The sequence below is a fragment of the Anser brachyrhynchus genome (assembly GCF_964034855.1).
Source record: "Anser brachyrhynchus genome assembly, chromosome: 1".
In the NCBI taxonomy this organism is placed as follows: domain Eukaryota; kingdom Metazoa; phylum Chordata; class Aves; order Anseriformes; family Anatidae; genus Anser; species Anser brachyrhynchus.
This window is the reverse complement of record NC_137694.1, coordinates 6,299,492-6,322,827: the sequence shown is the minus strand read 5'-3', so window position 1 is coordinate 6,322,827 and position 23,336 is coordinate 6,299,492. Positions and strand designations below refer to the sequence as shown.

The 23,336-nt window shown below is 40.4% G+C and overlaps 1 protein-coding gene across 17 annotated transcripts in view; it reads right to left on the bottom strand.

Annotated features, from left to right (window-relative positions):
- Positions 1–23,336, bottom strand: part of CELF2 (CUGBP Elav-like family member 2) — a 567,685-nt gene that overhangs the window by 60,343 nt on the left and 484,006 nt on the right. For 16 of the 17 annotated variants that reach the window (XM_080580950.1, XM_080580958.1, XM_080580956.1 and 13 more), the window contains 3 exons: positions 20,447–20,495; positions 11,564–11,698; positions 944–1,023 (listed from right to left, as the gene is read on the bottom strand). In XM_080580950.1, the coding sequence (XP_080437076.1) occupies positions 944–1,023; positions 11,564–11,698; positions 20,447–20,495 (264 nt within the window). The remainder of the gene's footprint in view (positions 1–943; positions 1,024–11,563; positions 11,699–20,446; positions 20,496–23,336) is intronic. The other variant, XM_080580953.1, reaches the window with a different exon arrangement.

Here is a 23,336-nt window from a genome sequence, read left to right as displayed (position 1 = left end):
AAAAAGAAACAAGTGCACATAACATCAATGCCACCTCTGAGAAAAATCATCACTACACGAAGATACAGTATACATAATACAGTATAACATGCACTCTCCAATGATAAGCTAGAAGATCCAGAGTAAGTAAAGACTTAATACTTGTGCGGTTTTTTGTGCAAAATTCTGAAAGACCATGACAAAAATCACAGACTGACAAAAGTTTGAGATTGCCAGACAAGCTGTGGCATTCGATCACCACTCCAATGACCGGATCGTTAGCCTGCAGCTATATTCACATTAAGTGAACAGGTTTAAAGTTTTGTGTTGCTCATCATTATAAAATACGAGGCCGTAGAGGCAGTGTGGGAGGAGACAGAGCCCCTTGCTTGTGAGGGGCCAGCCACGACGGTGCTCTGCAGGAAGCTTCGGTATGCTCTGTCATCATTACCATTTTTATTGGCTATATGAAGGAGAAATTATATTAACTTAAAAAGAGATTCTATTTGCCGAAAAACACATGCACTAGTAACTCAGCGTGGCCACATTAAATCTCTTGAGCTTTTTCTCAGAGCAGCGCAAACCAGAACACTTAAAAATCTATTTAAAGGAAACTAAGAATTTTTTGGGGGGGAGGTAAGGGGGTGTTAATATTAAAGGTAATTTACTCATTAGATATACTCTGAGTATGAGTAAGGAGTGGTATTCACAGCATTTTTATTTTCTGCTGAATGCCACTGAAAACAGGATAAAGAGCCGTGGTTGGATACCACACGGCAACCTTATTGTGCATTTCCAGGTCATTAAGGAAAATAAGCTTGACACGGTGAGGCAGAGTGAGTTGGTAAAAAGTTTAAATCTGTGATTGTCATGTGTCTGATCTGGTCCAGGAGAGCATGGCTTTACCATTCGCAATCATTTGCACAAAGAAAACAAAGAAAGGGCAAATGATACAGTACTGTACCTCCATGGTCTGAGACTGGTGCATGGCTTTGATTGCATTCTGTGCCATTGCCCTTGTAGAAAATGTGACAAACGCACAGCCTGTGGGAACAAGGGGACAGGGAGCAGGAAAGACAAAAAACAACAAGACAAAAGGGTTGGACGCTTGTTAAACCAACACAGTCTACGAGAACGGCCACAAGACGACACTGTTCTCAGTAGTACATAAAAATAAACAACTTCTCTAGTTTATTTATCGACAGTGCTGACTTGCTAATCTGACCATAGATGAAAGAAAAAAAATTAGGTGGGGATGGGTGAGGAGAAAGGGTTTCTTTCTTTAATTTGTTTTTTCTTTTCTTTGTTCTTTTTGTTTTGTTTTGTTTTCGTTTTGTTCTTTAGCCACAGGGTTTGAAATAAGTAAGGCTTTTATGCAGAGTTTGGATTGCGTAGTTTAGTCTCTTCAGGCCATGCATTAATAGTTGCTTGCTATGGCTTTTGTGTAGGTACATTTTGGATAGTGAATAAAGAACTGGCGTCACCAGCAGCTGAACTGAGAATTTAAAGGAGTCCATAATGTCACTTACATATTTCTGTGATGTGCCAAGAACAACCATACAAATAGGGATGAGAAAAACTCCACTGCATACTCTGCAACTAAGTGTGGAAAGACTCAGACAAAATTCAGTAATGTAGGTGGAATCTCAACATTTAAGAAAATAACATATTTAAAATAAAAATCTCTATTTTCTTGTTTCTCAGAGTCCTAGGTACATGTATAATTCTTTGATCTATGAAAGCTACCACCAACTCGAACAATTCTGAAGCTATGTGCATGAATAACTAAAAAATCACTTTTCTCGCTTTATAGCCTTTTAAATCATAATGAAAAGCCAGTAGGCGAATGCCTGGGCTATTTTTTCACCCTTTTACTGTTGTCAGTCATACCTATACTAGGCATGGTACAGGTCAACTTTCTTAGTGCATGACTCACTGCCCTTTTGACTAATAAAAACACTGCCTTCTGAGATTTACATTTTATTCTTCATGCACCCTTGGGCATCTTAAAGAAAAAGACTGTGAAATTAATGCAGATTCAGGCTGATTTTGTAATAATACCATGGCACACTAAAAGCTTAGCTAAAGCAACACAGACTTATTTCACTTGTGATCTCTAATGACTTTAAAAGTGCATTGATTTTCAGCTCCCTTAGCCTTGCACAGTTTGAACTTAGGTTTCAGAGAATAATTTAGTGTTCCACTCAATTTCCTCAAAACATTATTATTATTACTACTTAAAAGATTTCCAAATGAAGCAAATCTAAGCACTGAGAGGCTAAAGCATATTGTCATTTTAGAGCTAATGCATGAAAGCTACATTCTGGCATCAAAAATATTATATTGTTGCCCCTGTGGCCAATGGGCAAAATAAACCATTTTGCAATCCAACAAGCAACAGATTGTTCGGTTTATGTAAATCAATTAGAGGCATAAAATACCTTTTCTTTTTGCTCCGTGTGTACCTGGTGAGATTATCAAGTCAAGACTGTATTCACATTTTAATCAAACAACAGTAAGAGAAAGCAATGCCTGATCATTACCCAAAAGCACTACATCTAGTCATGAAAATAAAGTCAATGCATTTTTGCATCATGCGGTAGTTTTTTCTCTTTAATGTAAAGGCCCTTGGTACAAGAAAACCTAAGCTGGCTTACGAACCTCTGGCTGATGGGGCACCATTATAAAATCAGAAGTCAGGATCCTTTTATGCAAACTTCACGGCAGTGTCATGACACATTACATGTTTCTCAGGTAATGTAAGAACTGATGATGTCTTACTACTGTTTAGACACACTACATGTTGCTATACTACTGCTATTCAGCATCAATGTCCTGTCAAAGAAAATGATGTAACGAACAGCTTTCTGTACAGCATTCTAGACCAAATGTGCAGTAGAAGGGTAAATAAACTACAGTACCTCTGCTAGCTTCCATGTTGCTGCTGTGCACTAAAATTAAAGAGGCCCAAATTTACCATCAAAGTAATCTCTTTTAAAAAAAAACTCATTTCTGTTATTATCATTAACAGAGGAAATAACACAGAGGATTTTCATTTCTTGTCTTGATAATTCATAAGGGGATGAGCACAAATAGAGAGATACTGGAGGGCAGGCAAGAAACCCCATAGAGCCTTGAATAATATTGTTCATAATGGTCAAGAAACTGCTTCATTCAATTCTTTCGCTCTCATTATCCAGGAGTGTGTACCATAGTGACAATTACTGAATGGAGGTTTAGAATGCATAAGAAGCATGTAAAATGTCAACAAAAATCAGTAAGACACAGTTTATGCATTTATCACAATTTCTACCCAGCAGTACTGCTGTAAGTAACTTACTGAGAGATGTTGCAATTAGCAGGTCTCAAAAGAAATGTGAATCAGCAGAGAAATAAAGCTGTACTCCTCTCAAGATAAAGCAGACTCACTCTTCCCTCCCTTAAGCTTTTTCTCTTTCTAACCACAAAGCTCAGCTGTTGGGGACTTTGCTACAGCAAAACCTCCCTCCTCATTGCCCAGCCCAAATTCATTTGCTTGGATCCCATTTTCCTTTGTTGTGGAGTGAAAAGACTTCCGTAGCAGATCTCTGCAAAGTGCTGTATAGCAAGCTACCTATTTAAAAGAAACTTGTTCTCTGGGCAAGGGGAATGCTTGATGAATGAGGTTATGCGGCTTGAATATGAGCATTTGGAAACAGCATTCCATGGAGAAGACAGGACTGCATTTTAATTGAGGTTTGCCAGCCAGAGGCTACAAGGTTAGGTCCCCTTGTTATCTCTGGTCAGCAAGCCATTTCCCACCGATGGACTGCCCATTTGCACAGCAAATACCTAATTTGCCTAAATAATCATGGTAAAAATTCACTAGACAACTTCATTTCTAAATTACTTGATAACCTAGACTTTCAGTTGTTACCATCAAGCACCCCAATTAGATGCTAGATAATTAAACCACCTTTCCAGACTAAAAGCTACATGCATTCATATTTAAAGGCAATTTTTTCAGCTATCAAAGTTGGACACATGCTCAGTATTTGTATATGTTATGCATGCACATGTATTTTATTATGTATGAAACATTGGATCCTATATATTTTCTTATGTGTGAAACTTGGGATCCTTTCCTTTTATGTCACACTGGAGAGAAGCTAAACCTAGATAACAGGATTCAGTCCACTTCATCGCCAGACTTGCACGTGTAAGTTAGGTATTGAGAAAAGTTGTTCTTCTGAGATACTTGTATTTTCTGCCTCAGGTGACAGCAGCACCTTTAATTTTCTATATGGGGAACATATACACTTTAGGAGGATGTTTTCCTTGGGCATCTAGAATTTCATCAAAAGTCGGTGTCTGAGCACACTGGGTTTTACTTGTTAAAGCTAGATGAGTTCTGGCAGCCCTGAACCATCCTGTACTCATCCTGGTTTCTGACGCGTTGGGAAAATGCTCTCTTTTCAGTATACTCCACTCTGTATCTCATGGATATAGGTGGTCTTTTGGGAACATGCCAGTAGCTTTAGGATTGTAAATCACAATTATAACAGGACAAGACTAATCAGATTTCATGCCTCGTAGTGCAAGGAAACAAGAAAGATTTCCATGGCCTCTCACCTCATCATATGAAATTCTGCATTAATTGTAGTGCCATGGGCCAAGCTCTTCTGCACCAACAGCTACAAGCAAACTGTTTCTGTTCTACCGTACCAAGTTCTGATACTTCAATTACTGCCCTGTTACTGGAGCTACGGAGCTCAGATTGGGAGCAAAAACCCAGAGAAGGCATATTTCTATAGCTAATGTATTGAAATTACTTCCTTTTATATCTATCTATCTATCTATCTATCTATCTATCTATAGATATATATAAATCTTTTGTAAATATGACTAATCTAAAAGTCACCTTGCAATTATTTATCACCTCTGGTTTCAAAATGTCAGGGATTACTAACAGGAGCAAAAGGGGATGGAGAAAGGAAGGCTGAGAGTTTTGGTTCTTTCTCTAAGGCTGCCTTCTCACCCCCTACAAGAGATAGGTTGACTAGGGAAAGATTTCACCAAATAATTTCCTGCTACAGGCAGAATTGAAGGAGGGCACCCAGCTCCAGCACAGAGATTTTGAAGCATGTTATTGCATCTGCCATCTCAGCTAACGTAACGTCCAAACTCACAGGTTGGTCTTCTTTCCCCCCTAGAACTGAAAGAGAATTTTGAAAAGGCTGCAAAGTTAGAAAAGCTTCCTCCTTGAACCATGCCACCCCATAACTAGGGCTCGCTGCTCGAATTAATCTGAAATATTTGAAGATGCTCAGCGCTGCCCCATTTCAGTTCCTGCTTCACTCGGTTCTTCTCATCTCAGGCTTTCATACGCTGTTTTGAAATGTTCAGTTGGCAGTTCATGCACAGAGTAACATAACATCAATACCAGCGAGCTGCCAGTGAAGTAGAACATTTTTAACCACAGAAGCCTCAAGGTAAGGGGTCCGATTTCATATCTACACAAGAAACCTCCCAGATAAAACCACCATTGTCTACCATAGGTTTAAAACCCCCAGATCTTCACTGAAGACAAAGGGAGATGCAAAACCCCTAGACATTTTGGAATCAGGCCTAGAGTTAAAAATGGGAGTTTAAAAAACACTCCTTTAAAGTTCTGGAGATGAAAGAAGGGCAGATGTAATCCATTAAAAACAAAACAAAACAAAACAAAAAAAAAACCAACAACCATACAGCGACCCCTCCAACACAGAAGGCGGCTCAGGAGATTTTCCAAGGCATCCAAGCAATCGCAGTATTATGCATGGAGGCTGCGCAGCTGGTGGTGTAATGGTTGTGCTACAGCTTCCCAGTTTACCGTAATTGAGATTTTTCTTCACTTTCTGTGAAGAAACAATAGTGCAAAGCTGCAAAAATACTCCTGCAAGAGGCATTTGGGATCCTCTGAGATGAAAGTCTCTATTTAAGGAAAAGATAAGGCTCAAGTAAAAAGCTATGGAAATTAAGTGTGATAAAAATAAGTCCTAGCTGTGCTAAAATATTTCTAGCTGAGATTGCAAAGTAGACTTTCCCTTTTCTACACTGTGATACTATAGCATAGTCTGCAGGGAAGACCAGCCTGGGAGACAGCTTTCTAGTAAAAAAAGATCACACAAAAATATGTCTTAGTGGGTCACACACATTTCAGCTCCAAATGAAGACATCCAATAGTTTACTGTACAGACATTGGGTCATTAACTAGTGCTGAGGATATACAATGGCAGGTCTGGGAACAAGTGCAACAACTCTGCCCAAAGTCAAGTCTGTTGAAGAAGTCACAGTAAAGCTCTTTAGTTTATGCATGTCAGGCACATAAAGCCAACAACAGGCACATCGTGAACGTGCCTTATCCCTTTGGCTTTACTGACTTTTCTCGACTGTTGACCAGATGACAAATTCTAGATAAATTCATGGTTTCCTCGCAGTGTTTCTAATTGGGCAGTCCATTAACCACCCGGCAAAGTACAGACTTCAGTAACTGGAATTTATGCAACCAAACGGGTTCCAAAGACCACATTCTCTACCGGTGCCTCGATGACCCTCCTGCTGGCATAAAAACTCGTGTATATTATTTCATTTCAGGCCTCCCTCTGAGCAGGGATTGCTGACAAGGCGCAGAAATGGAAACTGAGATATAGAGTTGCTGGCCTGGCCACAGGCCAGTTGAGACACTGGTCACTTGATGTGTTCGCTCCTTCACACCTTTGGAAACGTTTCACCAGGGGAAGAAGAAAATTAAATGTGCCACAATGACTGGGAAAATTAAAAAGTTACCATATTACAGTAAAAGAAATAAGGTAGGAAGATGCTTCTGAAGAGCAAGAAAAAACACTGAACTTCCCCTGTGCTTGTTTCTCATCACTTACTGATGCAGAGGTCAAAAGGTGGCCCCTAATCCAGGCTGCTCCCATGGTGGCACTTCACCTTACTTGAGCTCAGAAAGGAGCAGTAATACCCATAAGGAAAAACAACCAGACATAAAGGCATAAAACATCCTCACCTACTCTACACTGCAAATAATTACGATGCAAATGCTAACTGTCTCTTATTCATTCATCAAGAAAACCCCCAAATCTGAAAGTCATGAATGGATTTTCATGAAATTAAATTGCCTGACCGTGGTATAACTCTCCATGCCATTTCTAACCTGCTTTTAAAGCAAACAAAGAAAAAAATATTGCTGTAACCAATGTGTCTAGAAATGTGCACTTGTCCCATGTGTCTGGTGTTAAAAAAAACACAACACACAATTAGGAGCCTGGAAGGCGTAGGAATATATATTTGGAGCTTTTCCCCAATTTCCGTGGTACATCCAATTGTCTGTACATGTTATTAGCAGGTTTTCTTCAGAGCACGCTATTAACCCAGTCGAGTTGTTTCTGGTATCTCTTATATAAATCTGCACTTAGCAATACAGCCAAATAATTTGTTGCGTGGTGTTCCTGTGATAAGGATAAGAGGATTTTTTTTTATCATCGTTATGGATGGTAATAATTCCTAGAGTGATACAGAGATATTGATCCACTGGTCTAAAAAAAAGCATCTTATAAAGCTAGAGGAGCATTGCTATCCTTGTTTTAAGGAAGGGGATAATACACGATGAAAAAATCAACTCACCTACAGACATATAGCACATTAGTAGCCCAGCTACAAATCAAACTTGGTTATTTCTGGCTAGTTTTGCACAGTCCAGCTACCATGGCATGGCCGTCTGTGTTGGCATCTGTGGTCATGTAGACATGTGCTGGAAGTCAGGAGGTCTGAAAGTTTCCTTAAGCCGTTCACAATAAGTGATTTAAAATCTTAATCATCTGAGGCAGTTCACTTCTGCTTTTTCATGATAATGAAGCTTAGCACATGATATCACAATCATGAATTTTTGTAAAGCATACTTAGCTCTTCAGAAAAAGTGCTGGATTAAACAACCCTGCAGGCTGAATCCTTCTCTTTGAATGATGAATATAGTACAGGCAGCTGCAAGCTTCTTTAGATAGTCCCGTGAACCCTGCTAAAGCGGAGGCCAGCCTCCATGTCTGTTCAGTCCCTGGCTTCTTTATCTCTACAGCCAACAGGGTAGTTTTATTTTTTTAATACTCTTCGCAGCTAGGAATTACTCTCTGCCAGCCAACTAATTTCACAGGGACTATCCCAGAGCCTTTGGAAGGCAGTGTGTTTTGGTTGCTGCCTATTTCTTGTAGCCGGTAGAATAAAACAAGTTATAAACTTGAGTTAAGGAGAAAATCTCACTTCCTTTAAAGTACACCGCTCCACCACTGGAGCTTTGTATCATCATTTTAGTCTCGTATTACAGATGAGTTTCAAACAGCTGACAATAGGAATTTGGAGTGGAAATGCTGATGGTACATTATCAGTAGTGACAGCAAGGGGTGCGACTTTAATATAAAGTTCTGTCAGCTCCTGGCTAGAAACTACAATAGGAACAACCAGTTCAACCTCTCTCTTTATCTTAACACTTACACTGCACCCATCACAAGTGTTACATATCTCTTGCTGCTGCAGAAAGGGATTTTGTCTTGCTACTGGAAGCATGTGGTACCCTACAACCCTACAGTAAAACCCTATGGGTTTACTGTTACCACGCTAGCAGCATGGATGCTGTTGTAGTGTAGACGTGACAGAAAAGTCAGCTGAAAGCTTTTTACTCTTCATTATGAGAGAAAAGAACGACAATAACAAAAAGTAGCAGCACAAACTAAAATTATTCTACTGAGCAGTGTAACCTGGAGCTATTCCTTGCAACTATCTGCTGGTAATAAGGATTATTTGCCTGAATCCTTCAATGAAGCTCGAAAGTTGGCATAAATACCAATGAATATATTTTTCAAGCTCTTTTCTTCCATGATACCATGATGCACATTCGTTATGCAATTGGAAAGAGATGCCAAACAGAGTTTATTGGACCATATTTCCATCTCACTGCTGTGAGCACTGTGAGTTCCCGAAGGCTCTGGCATCATGAGGACAGTGTTTTCCTAAGACAGTGACTATTTTTCATTCACCCCTCTGTGTCCGGGAGGGAAGCACATCTGAACTGGTGCTGGGAAAACAAATATTATTTGTGGCAAAGGGAACTAGCATCTTGAGAAACGGTAACATGAATTAAAACTCATTAAGTATCAGAACTCATTACTAAGATTTAACTCTATAATTCTCCTTCTTGCTTTAGCGAAGCAGCTTTTCACCCTGAGCTTTTTCAGCCGAGCTCTCTCTGCTGCAAATCTCCCTTAGCACTTTTCTTTTCAGCTCTGCAAAACCAACCATTTTTCCAACGCTTTGCCTTCTCTCATGGCGTGGTGATTTTGTGAAGCTGATAAACATCTGCCTGAAAACCTGGTTGGCACAGCTGAACTCATTTTCAAGTGTGAACATGGGTGTGTAGAAAGCAATTCAAGTTTAACAAGCCATGATGCATGAGGGCATGACAGAATATCAGTCATGATGGTGACCGAAATAAACCCGAGTAGCAGGGAGGATACAGCTCTGCTAAGACTACTGGTGTGTGACCTACATGGACTAAGATCTTCACCCTCCAGCAGGAGAGAGCAGCACGTTAACTCTATGGCTTTGCTGGCTGGCAGACGACACTGCTCTCCCTGATATATTAGCGACATGGCTTCAAAATCCCAGTTTCTGATTTTAATATTGCTATTTATGGAGGAACAAAACTACCCCACCACCCTTATTTACCCTATTTGAATTCATAGTTAGCTTTTCTATGCTTGTAGTATACCCAATGACTATTGAATAAAGGTAATAATGCAGTAGGGTTTCTACAGATCCCAGGTGAAGTCCATTTCTTTGCTGGATGATGCTGAAGAGTCAATTAATTCTTTCGGGGCTCAAAACATCTGATGCCCAGATCTTGTTATCATTTCAGCAGTTAGTTAGCTCTTTTCCCAATTGTGTCTTCCATCACCCCTTCTCTGTGCTGCTTACAAAGTGAAATCACTAAAAATCAGAAAGATTCGTTTTCCCTCAATGTGGGGTCTAGCAGATGACAGTGGTGGACTCATCAGTTAACAGTCATTACTGAGCTGCAGGAACCAACCTCAGACCTTTCCCCTGGTCTTCCCCAAGGCAAAAACCATGATCCTGATGCTCTACTTGCCTGAAGGGACTGCTGTATGCCAGCCCCCAAAGTTTTGGGATTGCAATCTAAGCATTCATAAATGTAAGAGCATAATCTTCTTTGGGCTTCCTATTTATTGTCAGAATAACTTCTCAACAAGCCCTTATTATTCAGAAGTAGTAGAGTATATGTTTCAAGCAGTGCTATGAAATATATAGCAATACATGCAACTTCCCCTGCTGAAATGTATAGGCTTTTAAAACGAGCTGGGCTGCACACAAAACAAAAACGTCTGTTTCTCAACCCCAGGCACAAATTGTTGCACAAAACACTGAGGATCCTACAGCCTACAGGAAACAAATAGATCCAGAAGTAAAAAAAATAAATAGAGCTATATCTATATGTAAGATTGATACAATTATTTTTTTCTGTGCCTTTTGAAAATGTAATAAAATGCATAAACTGTGCTATGTTTTTTTTTTTTAAATTTATTTCTATTGAAATAGAAGTGATGTTCTTCATAGCTTCACGCTTAAAATTACTTTGCTCCCCATGCCATTACATGACAGCAGCTAGTACCCCAAAATCTTTTCCCACTGAAAGATGGGGCTGTCATGATGCCCTGTTCTACTCAGTGCCACCCAGCGCTGAGTTTATGGGAAGGTTCACAGTCCGAGGAATAATTTCAGATCCATGTACCATGGAGTTAATATGCAGTCTGTGTCATCAATATACATTTATTTTTCTTTTCAATATGTTTTCAGAGAGCCTTTCCTGAAAAGGCACTTCTGCATTCAGAAAGGGTCACCAGCTATTGAAGTCTGTGCTGCACTTCATTTTCAAAGTTCAGGTCAGCCGCTTGACCACTCTTGGTGGTGCCGCTTAGCACCTCTCCCCTGGTTTTCGGTTTGTGATAGAGGCACAAGCTCAAGAAGCTCTTTTTACAAAGTTTGGTCCAGGTAAAGCTTTCAGGTTCAAGCTAACCTCTTTGTTTCTGAGTTAGAGCAGACCTATGTTTTGCATATGTTTATAAAAAACACAGGAATTCAGGAGATAGTGGGCCAGTTCCCATGACCGTGTACGTCTTCAAACAGTCATTTACAGTCCCTTTTTTTTTTTTTTTTGGCCTTATGGTACAAAGCAGAAATGGGGTCAGGGAAGGATCTTTGATTTTGTGAGAGCAGAAAACTGAGGGTGTGTTCTCAGGGTGCAAAGGAACCTTTCCAGCTGACAAACAGTGCGATAACACAAGTTAATATGTTGGCACCAAGACCTTTCTGACACTGGAAATAAAAGGTGATAATTTCAGTCACTGTGAAAAGTTCATGCGGATACCTTCATCACGTGGGACGTATTACGGCGTAACCTCTAGCTGCAGACAGCGGCTATGCCTACCCTGACTGTGACATATAGCTCCCAATTAGTGCTTAAGGAAAGAGACTTTACAGACTGCACACTCACCTCTGCTCAGCCCATCAGGTCCCCGAAGGATTCGGCATTCTTCTATCTGGCCGAACGGAGAAAACATCACCCTGATATCATTCTCATTACACTTCTTCGAAACCATTCCTATGAACAATTTTCTGTCTTCCACAGCTAGAAGATAAAAATAATGAATGAGCAAAGGCCATTTCATCTTTTTCCTGTGATCAATGCTTCATTACCACATCAAACCAAGCTCCAGTCATGTGAGTCTGGCTCTGTAACTGAAGACAAGTCCTAAGGCAAACACTTTATACTTACAACCTCCCTTCCCCCCCCTCCCACCCCCACCCAAAATCTCTCAGCTTTCTTTATCTCTCTGCCTTTTTTTTTAGTGGTGGTTGCTGTTTATATAACATATTAATTGGCTGCCTTAGTCATTCTGCGTATGTCTCCCCCATCACAGCTTCTAAGAGAAAAGCATCCTCTGTTAGAAAGAGTAAAGATATCTTTGCATAGATTTTAATTCAGATAAATTCCCTCACCTCCCTCACGTATGAAAGAAATCATGACAGGGGTGAAGGTGAAGAGGGGATTGTGCACGTAATGATATGAGCTAATGAAAAATATTCCTGAGAAATGCTTTGAGAGAGAGGCTCCTATCTTAGCTTTCAATTTCAACCAGCTTAATGCATGGCACTCAAAAGGCAGATGTGTAACCCACTGCTCTGGAAAAAGAAGACATTACATTTTCCTGCCTTTTTCGGAGTGATCCAGTCCTCTCCCCTCCAAGGGGACACAAGGCATATTCTAGGGCAGCACTTTAACAAGGGGGCTGCATAATGCTTTCCAAGAGCCAAACCCTTTGATTTGCAATGATGCTGAGTTTGCAAAAAAACCAACAACAACAACAAAAAACAACCCACAACCAAAACATGAAAAAGGTGCTTTACCTGACTTATTGATAGAATTTTTGCCTGTATTGTCGTCAAAATCAGCAAAAGCTACACTGCAGCAGCAGGACTCAGGCGGTCCTGCTAATCAAACTCAAATTTACAGGTCTAAAACTGCGGACTCGTGTCAAAAATGAAACAGGTTCAAACTTAAAGCTCTCTGGAAAGACTTAGAAATGTTAACACACCATCCCATCTATATTAAACCCCAAATCTAAGCGCTTATTATACAGTATATACACCAGTGCTTTCTTCTTCTCTTGAAATGGCATGTAAATCCAATTCACTGTTAATGAGTAGACTGTCAGAGTTTGCAGGGATGCAAAGAGAGAAGGAAAGCTTTACTCCAGAGAGGCTGCAGTGCACTTACTTATTTCTATTATTGTGCAAATTATTTTTGTAACGAAGTATTTTCATTTCTGGGCCTACAAAAAAAAAAATCTGTTGCTCTCCAACCCTCTCTCCCTGTATTAGTACAAGTTTGTCAAATGGAAAAAATTGCAGCTGAGGAATAAGAAACTGCATCTATTTTCATAAGATTTTATTTGTGTTATACTTCAACACTTTAAGTGCATTTCATAATTTCAACAATAAAAAGAAGAGGTTCATGTTTATTGATCACAAGAGAGGTATTTGAAGTAATTTTTTCCTTAGAATTGTAGAGTTTAAAAAGTATTTGTAGCTTTTATACAGGCAAACACCGAGACCAGGCATTTTTCAGAATCCAAACCAGAGACCAGCCCCTACAATCTCAGCTTCTTGCTCGAGAAGCTGGCAAGAAAATTGGTGTGAATTTAACACCCTGGAGAAGTTTTTTCTCGGCAGATTCCTCAAGTCTCAACATTTTCATTCACACTTTATATTGGGGTTCCGCTGGCAGGTTAACCCTTCAGGAAAGGTTAACAAACGACGAATGCATGGGATGAGCCAGGTATACAGAGATCAGCAGCTGAACAGTGGGATTGCAGATGAGGCTCCAAGTCGGGATTTATATATAAATAAATGCCTTTCAATGAAACTTTATACCTGATTCATAATACACAATTGGTTTTGGTGCTGCAAATAATTATTTTAAGGATGGTGAAACTGAATTGGCTTGCTCACAGCCATGAGGAGTGTGTGGGTACTCACCTCTGCTGGTGAGAGGATACCTGTAAATTGGCTGCTTAAAAATCCTACGTCCCCTTGACTAATCTCTTCGAGGAAGGTCTGTGGCCTGCCTGCTCCCTCAACAACAGCCAAACACTATGGCCAGGGCACACGAAAGGGTATGACCAAGGGACTCAGCTGGGCTGCCAGGCACTTGTAAAGATTTCTCATGCTGCAAACCGAGATCAAGCTGGGGCAAGCCCAGGTGCCACCTCTTAACTTCTGCCTGCGTGTCAGCTAGTACCCAGGCAGTTAAAACGTGAGTTGATTTTAGGCTACCCAAAGAGTGACCAGACCCAGCTCTCTCTTAAAAACAGCTGCTGGCCTTGTTGGACAAGTGCCTACCATGCAGTTCCAGAATAAGGAGCTGAAGGTCTTGCTTAGGTGCAAGGACAACGACTCAAACCAAAGAAATTCATTCAGAGATTCAAAAAAAATAATAAAAAAAAAGAGATCTTTCACTGATGCAGGGATCCTCACCCTGCCCTACAAACCAAACAGAAGCCATCAGGGTGCCAAGGATCCCCGCCGCTTTTCTACCCCTCCAAAGCAAATGGGAAGTCTTTGTTTTAATTTTCCAAAGAGTAACAGATGACAAACTCCCCACCGGCCTCCTTCAGTTTCGCTAGTAAACCTATAAATATGCAATTGAACTAAGATGATTTGCAGGTTTTCAGCTTGAGGGTGATTTTATAGTAAATTAAACATCCAGCTCCCGTGTACTGTACATCTTAAAAATGCAGATTTCACAAAGAATGCTCAGAGTACAGAAAACATATTGATACGATGACGTGCCCTGCATTCAGTGCTATTAGTCAGTGCTGATCAGCGTTGAAGCTAAAGAAAATTTCTATTCTGTTTTGGCCAGGGGCCCAGCATAAAAAACATTTAAAGGGACAATTGTCAGGCTCAGAATGACATGTTTTCACTCCGTCTGATGGAACATCTGATATTATTAGGCTGAAATAGTTTTAAACTATGTATTCTCACGCAGAGAAAGGAATGCTTTTCTACTTGCTTAAGGCTGGCTGACAGGATTTGTTTCTGCATTTTTGGTCAGCCACTTCTCTCCTTTCTAAAAGGAATACTTCCCTGCCTTGCAGATGTGGTGCGAGAATCGAACAGACAATGGACTGCAAGAAGTATGGCTCAAGTGTATTTAGAGGTTAGCAGCCCCCCCGTTCGATCAGCCAGGCCTGCTGCCTTGCCTGTGCACAAACTGTAAAAAGAGGAGCTCGACATTAAGCCCATGCAACCCAACAAAGCGTGGAGACTGGAAAGGTGCTACCCACTGCTGGCTTCAGAAGGGACAGCAGTTTCTGAAGCTATGTCCCCCAACTATACTCGTCTAAAATTGACGTTTCCAGTCCTAGTCCCAGCTAAAATGTTATCTATTGGCTGTTACCAATGCCAAGAGGTCAGCTCCTCAAAAAAATCACCTCTCCTGGCAAGACAGGACAGCTTGTTTCATGGGAGCCTCCTCCCTGCTTTGGACAATAATAGACGGGGCTGTAATCTTCCAGCTAACTCCCAACCCTAACATGCAGATGTCCTCAGCTCCAGCCTCAGGGATGAGAGGAATAAGTGAGCTCTGAGGGAGTGGAGAAAGCCTGGAAGCTGCGAGTGCTTTGGGCAATAAGAACAGGGGAAGGAAAAAGCTGGGGGAAGGACAGCAGGGCACAGGGGACGGTATTTGTGTGCACATATTTCAGAAACGTTTCACTGCTGCTTGACAATTCTCTCTCCCACACCAGGGTTAGGTTTCAATAATTCAGAACCCTGAAACTAAATGCAAAATTTTTGGCAAGCATTTGATATCATTGCTTTCTGACTCTGTTCGTAGGCCTATTTGTAACTTCTGGCTGTTTCGCACCACTCTGGTGACCTGAAGGAGATACCACTGGCTGCAAATAACGAGCAGGATGAGATGGCTGAGTGCTCCGCACTGATGGAGCAGGAGAAGGCAGAAGGTCACACCGAACAAGGCCTGAATTTTTAGCTATGTGAAGGAAGGTGTGAAACTGCACAGCATCCTGAGCAAATAATTGTGGGATTCACTTCTAATCCTTCCAAACATGTAACAAATGCAGGTCAGCTCTGCTGCCCAGGCAGTTAGTGTGACATATCCAGTGCTGAACCTGCTGGATTTGAGGTGGGATTCTTCTGCCTGAATGTAGAAACTTTGTGTGACGAGCAGCAGACGTCTGTTTTATAGCAAAATGAGCTTTCTTAACTCCATCAAGACTATCTCTGAGATGAGTTGCAAGGGTGCCTCGGTATCATGCTTGAAGAGAGCTGTGTCAGCCATCAGAAGCTGGCAGAGGTGAAGTCTGCTTCTGCTGGTGGGGGCTTTTCAAACCAGAGCCACCTGCCTTCTGGCAGCACTACATTCAACTTGCAGAATAACATCCTGAAGGCTCCAAATATTTCAGCTTTACTCATTTTGCTTCATTAATGAGCATTTTGCATGAGCATACCCCCATTTGTCAGTTTGCAGTCTGTATTAGATCAGTAGTGCTAACCCAGGAGAATAAAGGGGCAGGGATTTTTTCCTGCATGCTAGAAAAGAATTAAAACTTGTAACAATAATGGGAAATCTGCCTGACTCAAAAAACTTTCCTTTTCTCTAACCCTAAATCCCCAAAATTATGTCCTGAAAAATCAGTTATTTCCCTTTATTATATATTTTGAGGGCTCCAGTCAGTTAAAGAGTGTGCTTTCCACCCAGAAGTTGCCTTCTCTTTTGAGCAAATCAAGAAATAGTTAATGTACAAATGGTAATATATTAATTTTTTTTCATCCAAAAGGGAAGGGGGGAAAACAGACTTTTTATCCCTATTTGTAAGGCTGTGAAAAACCCTTGCGTACAATCTGTCAAAGTCACACCTGGATCTGGAGCTGCCTGCATTAATTATCAACTTTTCTATGTGTTAGTGCTAACATATGGCATTTAATTACTCCCTCCAAATTGGCAAAGTCGTGCCACATAGAATTTCAGAATTATTTCTTCAAGTTTTCACTAATCAAATAAATAAAAATAAATGATAGGATCACACAAATAACCCCTTGCTCCCCCCCCCCCCCTTTTTTTTTTAATGGAGGATTTTGTAATTTTCCCTGAAGTGTTGAAGCTTTGATCCATTTAAGAGTATGCTGTCCTCAGGATATGTGCCTGAAAGTATTGACAGTATTCAAATCCTGGTCCAAGAAACATTTAAGTATTTGCTAACTGCATCACGTTAATGGCCACTGACATCTTAGAGCCAAACGTGTTTGTGATTTTCTGCATTAGAGTGCAGGTGCCCCTTCTTTTTTGAAAATTGAAAAACAGCCTTAAGCAGCCAAGTTTTGTGAGTGATAACAGTTATGATGAATCGAGCAATGGTGGAGTCTTTGAAGTCTTGAAGCCATGCTTTTCTGGCAGGTATTCCTTAACTGAAACTTTGTAGATAGGTTAAAATAGCTACCAAGCAACATAAAAGTGGTCAGAGTAGACCTAACAGATGACTAGAACAGGGCACACTACAAAATTAATCATCTGAAAATCTTTCAGGGTGGTACATTTCTCAACAACAAAAGCCTTTTTCAGAATCCTCCAGGGTAGACAAATTAATTAGACCTAAAGGCAAGTCTTTCTCCATCAACTCTAGCTGCTAAAAGCTCAGTGAAACTGATTAAGCTTTGCTTCACCTGCACGAGCAAAGAGTTGGCTCAGACACATGAGCTATTGTTCTCCATCTTCAGCCCCGTACACAGGGATGAAATGGAGATGATTACATAGATCTATCAGCCACCCAGTTCCTACCCAGAAGAAAACAGACCTTCAGGTTGCTAATAAAGTCCTAGTACCACATAAGTGCCCAGGCACTTAGTCAAACATGCCCAGAAGCTGGCTCTTCCATAACTTTCTCCCATTTCCCATGAGGTGAGCTTGGCCTTTTGTGTTAAGGTATAAGTTTGTAAAGTGATGCATAAAGACAGGAACAGTGATGAGGAATGAGGAGCATTCCATCCTAGCACTGCTGGGCTTGGTTGGTCATTCAGATCTTTTAGTAAGGGACTTTGGATGGGGAGGAGGCATCTTATTACACAGAAAATACTGTTCTTTGAAAACCCCTGTAAGATGAAGGAGACAACATCCCCTTCGCTCAGAGGGTGGTGAGGCACTGGAACAGGTTGCCCAGAGAGGTTGTGGATGCCCCATCCCTGGAGGTGTTCAAGGCCAGGTTGGATGAGGTCCTGAGCAACCTGATTTAGTGAGTGGTGTCCTTGTCTATGGGATCTTTAAGGTCCCTTCCAACCCAAGCCATTCTATGATTCTATGATTCCTGCCATTGAAAGCTGAACAGGTCTCTCCAGCCTTTCACAAATGCGTGCGAGCTCAGAAGAACTGCAATGAGTGTTCAACCTCTCCCACATATCTTTCTACAAGCTATTTGGAAATCCTGAATAACAGAATTTCTTTAGCCTCTTTGAAACTTGAGAAACACCACTTCACCTATAAAATGTAGTGGGATCCTCCCATTACTCAGAAATCAAAGGGTTTCGAGCATTCCAAAAAAGCTCAAACACCATGGATCATGAAAACCAAGATTCCTTGTCATGCCTTCTTTCTTTTCCCCTTTGAACTTACCAATCTGGTTGAAGGGGTACAGTTTACACTTTGCTATTGGCACAAATAATATACCTCCTCAGATGGATAGCCTGAAGCATATGGGAAACACATGCCAAACAGGCCTCCACCTCCCGCGTGCTGCTGTTTTTTTTTCTATTTTGGCTCTTCAGGCTGCTTGCAAACTCTTGCCTCCTCCACAGATCCTACTCCTACGCCCCGTCCTTCTGAGGAGCTGTGCTATTGTTCCCACCATCATGGTGTCAGTTTGCCTTCTGTTTCCCCAGTCGTTAGAAACGAAGGGTTCACCACCCTCTGAACATGCCTACCAGAAGCATACACACTCTCCAGGAGTCTAAATTTAAAAAGGGTTTTAATTTGACAATGATGATTGCCTTTCATTTGTTGACATGTTTTTCTCAAAATACAAAGAAGTCAAGAAAAAAAAAAAGAAAACACCCAATCCCTCATGATTTTCATGCTAGAGATAGGCGCAAGAGAATACTCTGAAGATTAATAAGAGTATTCCCACAGTGCAGACAGGAGTATTATGTAGATAACCCCAGTCTAACAGCAGCAGCGAGGAGCTAATTTACCCTGCTTTGTAAGCGCTGCAGAGCAGGACAGGGTTTGCACAATTCCCCATAGTGCTTTGCCAATATGTTCAATCTTCTTTAGGAAGAAAAATGAGGAATGACTAAGTAATTCCTTGGGAGTTTACTTCAGCCCCTTGGCTCTTACATTTCTAATTTGCCAATGAACTTGAGGTGAAATTTATTCTTGAAAAAAGAACCTGTGTAGGCTAAGTAGTTCAGAGGGTCCAGGCCAGTCTTCCTGTATCTTAGGGAAAACTTTGCCCACTGCAAGCACAATAAATACTAGGGAGTGAAATTTGGATTCCAGCAGCAGCTCTCACGTGCTACAGTCGTGACTGAAAAGTTTGGTCCTCCTGCTCATTTCCTTGGCCTCTCTTCTGAGCATTCGAAGAAAGCAACAAATTGCTGCTAAAACTCTGTTTGTTGACATCCCAAGAGAGGAAACACCACTCCCTTACAAATGGGTGATGGCTCAAATCTCCCATGCTTTTGGCCAGTTTTGTTTTGAAAGTTGTCATAATAGGAAACCTAGCATAATGTGAAGTTTTAGCTTCCTTCCAAACTTTTTAATCCTTGGAGAAGCCTGAAAATGGGATGCACTACAATTAGCACAAAAGAAGCCTTAAAAAAGCCTTGCGGAGAGATTTAGAGCCCAATCATAATTTACATTTGCAGGTATGTAGATCTCTAAGTGCACGGCTTCTGCCCTGATTACTAATTAATGAGGTGCAAAGATGCCTGTTGGAGGAACCAGCTCTGATTATGTGGGCCTTATGGGAAAAAGAAGCTCTTGCAATCTAAGAAGGCAGATGATATCTTTAACATATATTTTAGAAAATTACAGGAACAAATCAAGGGGCAAAATATACACATGTATATATTTTTAAAGAATCACACACAGCCAGGCTGCGTTACCATCCGATTATCTTATTTCCTTGAATATACAAACCTGGCATGTTTAATAGATTGAGAATGCTGTCTATTTTGCATGTCATATACATCCACTTAGGCAGTAACCTAGTATTCTGAGCGGATATTACTGTCATTATAGCATTCATTTTACAATCGTTGAGAGGAATAAGTATACAGAGAGATGCAAGGTGGGTTTCCCAGTTCAGAACTAGGCATATCATTAAAACCTGAATTTGGTTCAGATTCAGAACAGCATCATTCTATAAAACGGACGTTTAGGCAAATATTTAAGGCCCATCAGCTGCTTACACTGTTTGATAACATTGGAATGTTTTTTGTTTCTTTTTTTTTTTTCCTTTTCACCATTAAAATTTAATCTCCATCTTATCAATATTGGGTGCTCTTGGATCACCTCACTGCCAGGAGTGAACACAAGTGAACAGACATTTGTAGCAAGGTAGGCCATGACATACAGCAGATACAAGGGAAGATCATTTTTCTGAACATACCCTTCCTTCTTTAAAGCTGAGGATAAATGGGAGTTCAGAGCAGGTCAACATCTTTCCTGACCTGTCAGGTACAGGAAAACTGCCTCGTATAATTTTCAGCACACAAGGAGTAAAGCAAAAACTCTCACAATGTTTTGTTTGCTTTCGTGAAAAGAGAGTCACAATTAGGTAAAAATAAATTAAACACATACCATTGGACTTTTCACTATCTGCGGGTTTCATCTGAATAGGATGATGCATCTAAAAACAAAAATGAAAAAGAGTAAGGCAGGTTGGATAGTCATAAAAATCAAGAATCATGTTTTTAATGAGGGGCTAAAGGGATACATGATCAATATTAAACATGTTGAAATGATATAACTTCAAAATAACACCATATTATAGGCTTTTAAGAAATATAAAATGGTAAAGGAGCATTTTATAACCAGGAAGATTAAAAAAATAGATCATTGGGCCCACAGGACTCATATAAAACTTTAATTTGCCATATCTAGTTTCAGAAGACCTCTAAAGTTACAGCCCTCATTAGTTTATGGCATGCTTGGTTTCTGTTTTACCAACTTTTTTTCTTGAGCTCCACCACTGCCAAGACTGAGATGGAATTTTCAAGTAATTTAAGAGCTCGCAAGCATTTCAAACATACTCAAAGGAGTTTAGTTTGACAAATGAACTTTGCTTGTAATTAAAAAAACATGTGCTGATTCTTTCAGGACTGAAGAGGAAGACTTGTGCTTCCTATAATAGCTTCCTATAACTCTTTAGTATCTTTTTTTTTTTTCAATACATTATACATTCATTCATAAAGCTTTCATCACAACACTGTACAATTCTGGCTTCCATAAAAGCCATAAAAGCTCCTAACACTTTTTCCTTTTCAACCTCTTCCTCCATTTGTCTCCTTCTTATTGCAAAAGAAACCGTGTGTAGTGTGCTACGCTGTACATCTCATGGCATCTTACCCTCGCACACCCGAAATGGCGTTTCCTTGGCTTTCATTGCTAAATGAGGCTCCCCCCACCTTCAATTGTTGAAAATTCCAACAAAATTTTCACCAACAGCTTTCTGTTATTTCAGGAATAGAAACACCACAACAGCTGAGTCCTCTTTGGTTAGAGAGTGCATGCTTCTTCTGTTGGACATTGGTTATAGTCAGCCATGGGTCCCCTGTGATGGATTCAGGGGAATTTTATTATAGCTTCTCAAAATCCCTCAGAAAGGGCCCTGCATTGTTTTTCAATGGGGAAGATACTTAAGCCTGAAAACAAAAACCAAAACAAAAACAAACAAACAAAAAAACCAGAAACCCAACTCTTATTTTTTTACCATTGGGCTCTGCAGAACTGCTGGGATTTGACTGCACAAACCTTAAGGTAGCAGCAGGGCCACTGCCTTTACTCTCTTCAGCAATTCTTCTCCATTTCACATGAACATGTAAAAATCTGTGTTCTTTCTGCTTTTGTAACATCTATCAGTGCAGCAAAGCTGAGTATTGGCTGAAAATGTCAGCAGCAATTTCATGTTTTTTTATAAAAGACTATTATGACAAACATGATGTTGGAAAACAAAAACAGCTGAGCAGGAGAGAATATCCATGCACTCATATCAAATGCACTTTCAAAGCAGCACAGAAAACCAAATCTGCACTGTTTTTGGTGGAGTCACTTAACCTCCAGGGACGTAGCTGCTAGATTCTTTACTGAATATACAATATTGCTGTGAATATTTCTGTAAGATTTACTCAAAGTCCAGAATGCACTCTGGCCCTACAAATCAATGTATTCCTTGTGCTGCTTGCAAAATTCCCTACTGTGCCCTAAGGAAAAGGCAAAGCCACAAGGTTGATGTAGTCACCAGGATGCATAAATTTGCTTCAGTTTTAACAGTTCTGTTCTCTTTGAATCATTTGTTTCCAAGACAGACTTAAAGAGCCCTGCACTTGTCTGCCACCACTCTTATTTGATCTAATTTATATAAAAAAAAGAGACCTTATATTGTACTCTATCTTCTTTACCTAGTGCTTAACATTTATCCTGGCATCAACAATACACTGGGCACTGCAGGAGACTTTAAATTCATGCGAATGGGATGCAGCATTGTCCACTCAGCAAACAAAAGCTGAACAAGGAAAAAAGGTGCAACTTGCTCCAATGAGCAGTCCACTGCAGGTACTGGCATCTCAGCAGAGCCACAGGAAGGTGAAGAAATAAAGAAAACAAAATTGAGTTGTTTGGATGCATTGTAAGAGGGTGCAAACAAAGAAAAACTGAGGTAGGCAGACATATCTCCTAATACTAGAGGCCCAGGAGGATGTAGGATAATTTCTGATGACTACTAGAAGCATCACTTCTCAGTTCACTGTAAATTTGCAAATATGCAAGTTATAGAAAACCAACCCGAATCCAGGCCTTATATAGACAACGAATCTATCACTCCGCCTAGCTCCATTTTATGTCCCTAATTGGATATACTTTGAATAAATGCAATTTTAACAATGCTAAAAACCTTTCACTTTACAAACCTCTTGAACTAGAGACCTCTGGACCAAACTCATGTAAAGAAGTTATTTTTGCAGTACCACAGTCACCGTGTAAAGATCAGGGTTACCTGGTAAACACAGTTACCACATCAGAAATTATCCTCTTCTGTTTTGCATAATTACCTCAAGTTCATTAAGTCAGTAATCTGTTATGCTTGCAAAGAAAGAGGCATGATTTAACAAGATGTTCCAACTAGGTGTTGACTTGATTTCAAAGGTTTCTGCTGAAAACCCAGGGTCCAAATTCCCTTCTCACCAGCAAGTCTAAGTCAGGAGGAATGCCACCGTGCTTAACAGAATTATAGCAGTGCAAAACTAATAAAAGATTCAGATCAGGCCTGAAGGGTTTAAACCACAGAATAGCCATGGCAAAATGGATGTGATACACAAACATGGCTTCGGCAAAGAGGATGGTGGAAAAATACATTACTGACAGTTCCCTAACATGAGAGGGCTCGTGTTGAAGCTTGTTTAACCCTGACCATCACCAATTGATACGTTAACAACCTTTAACACTAGATTCAATAAAACATGCCATTTATAAC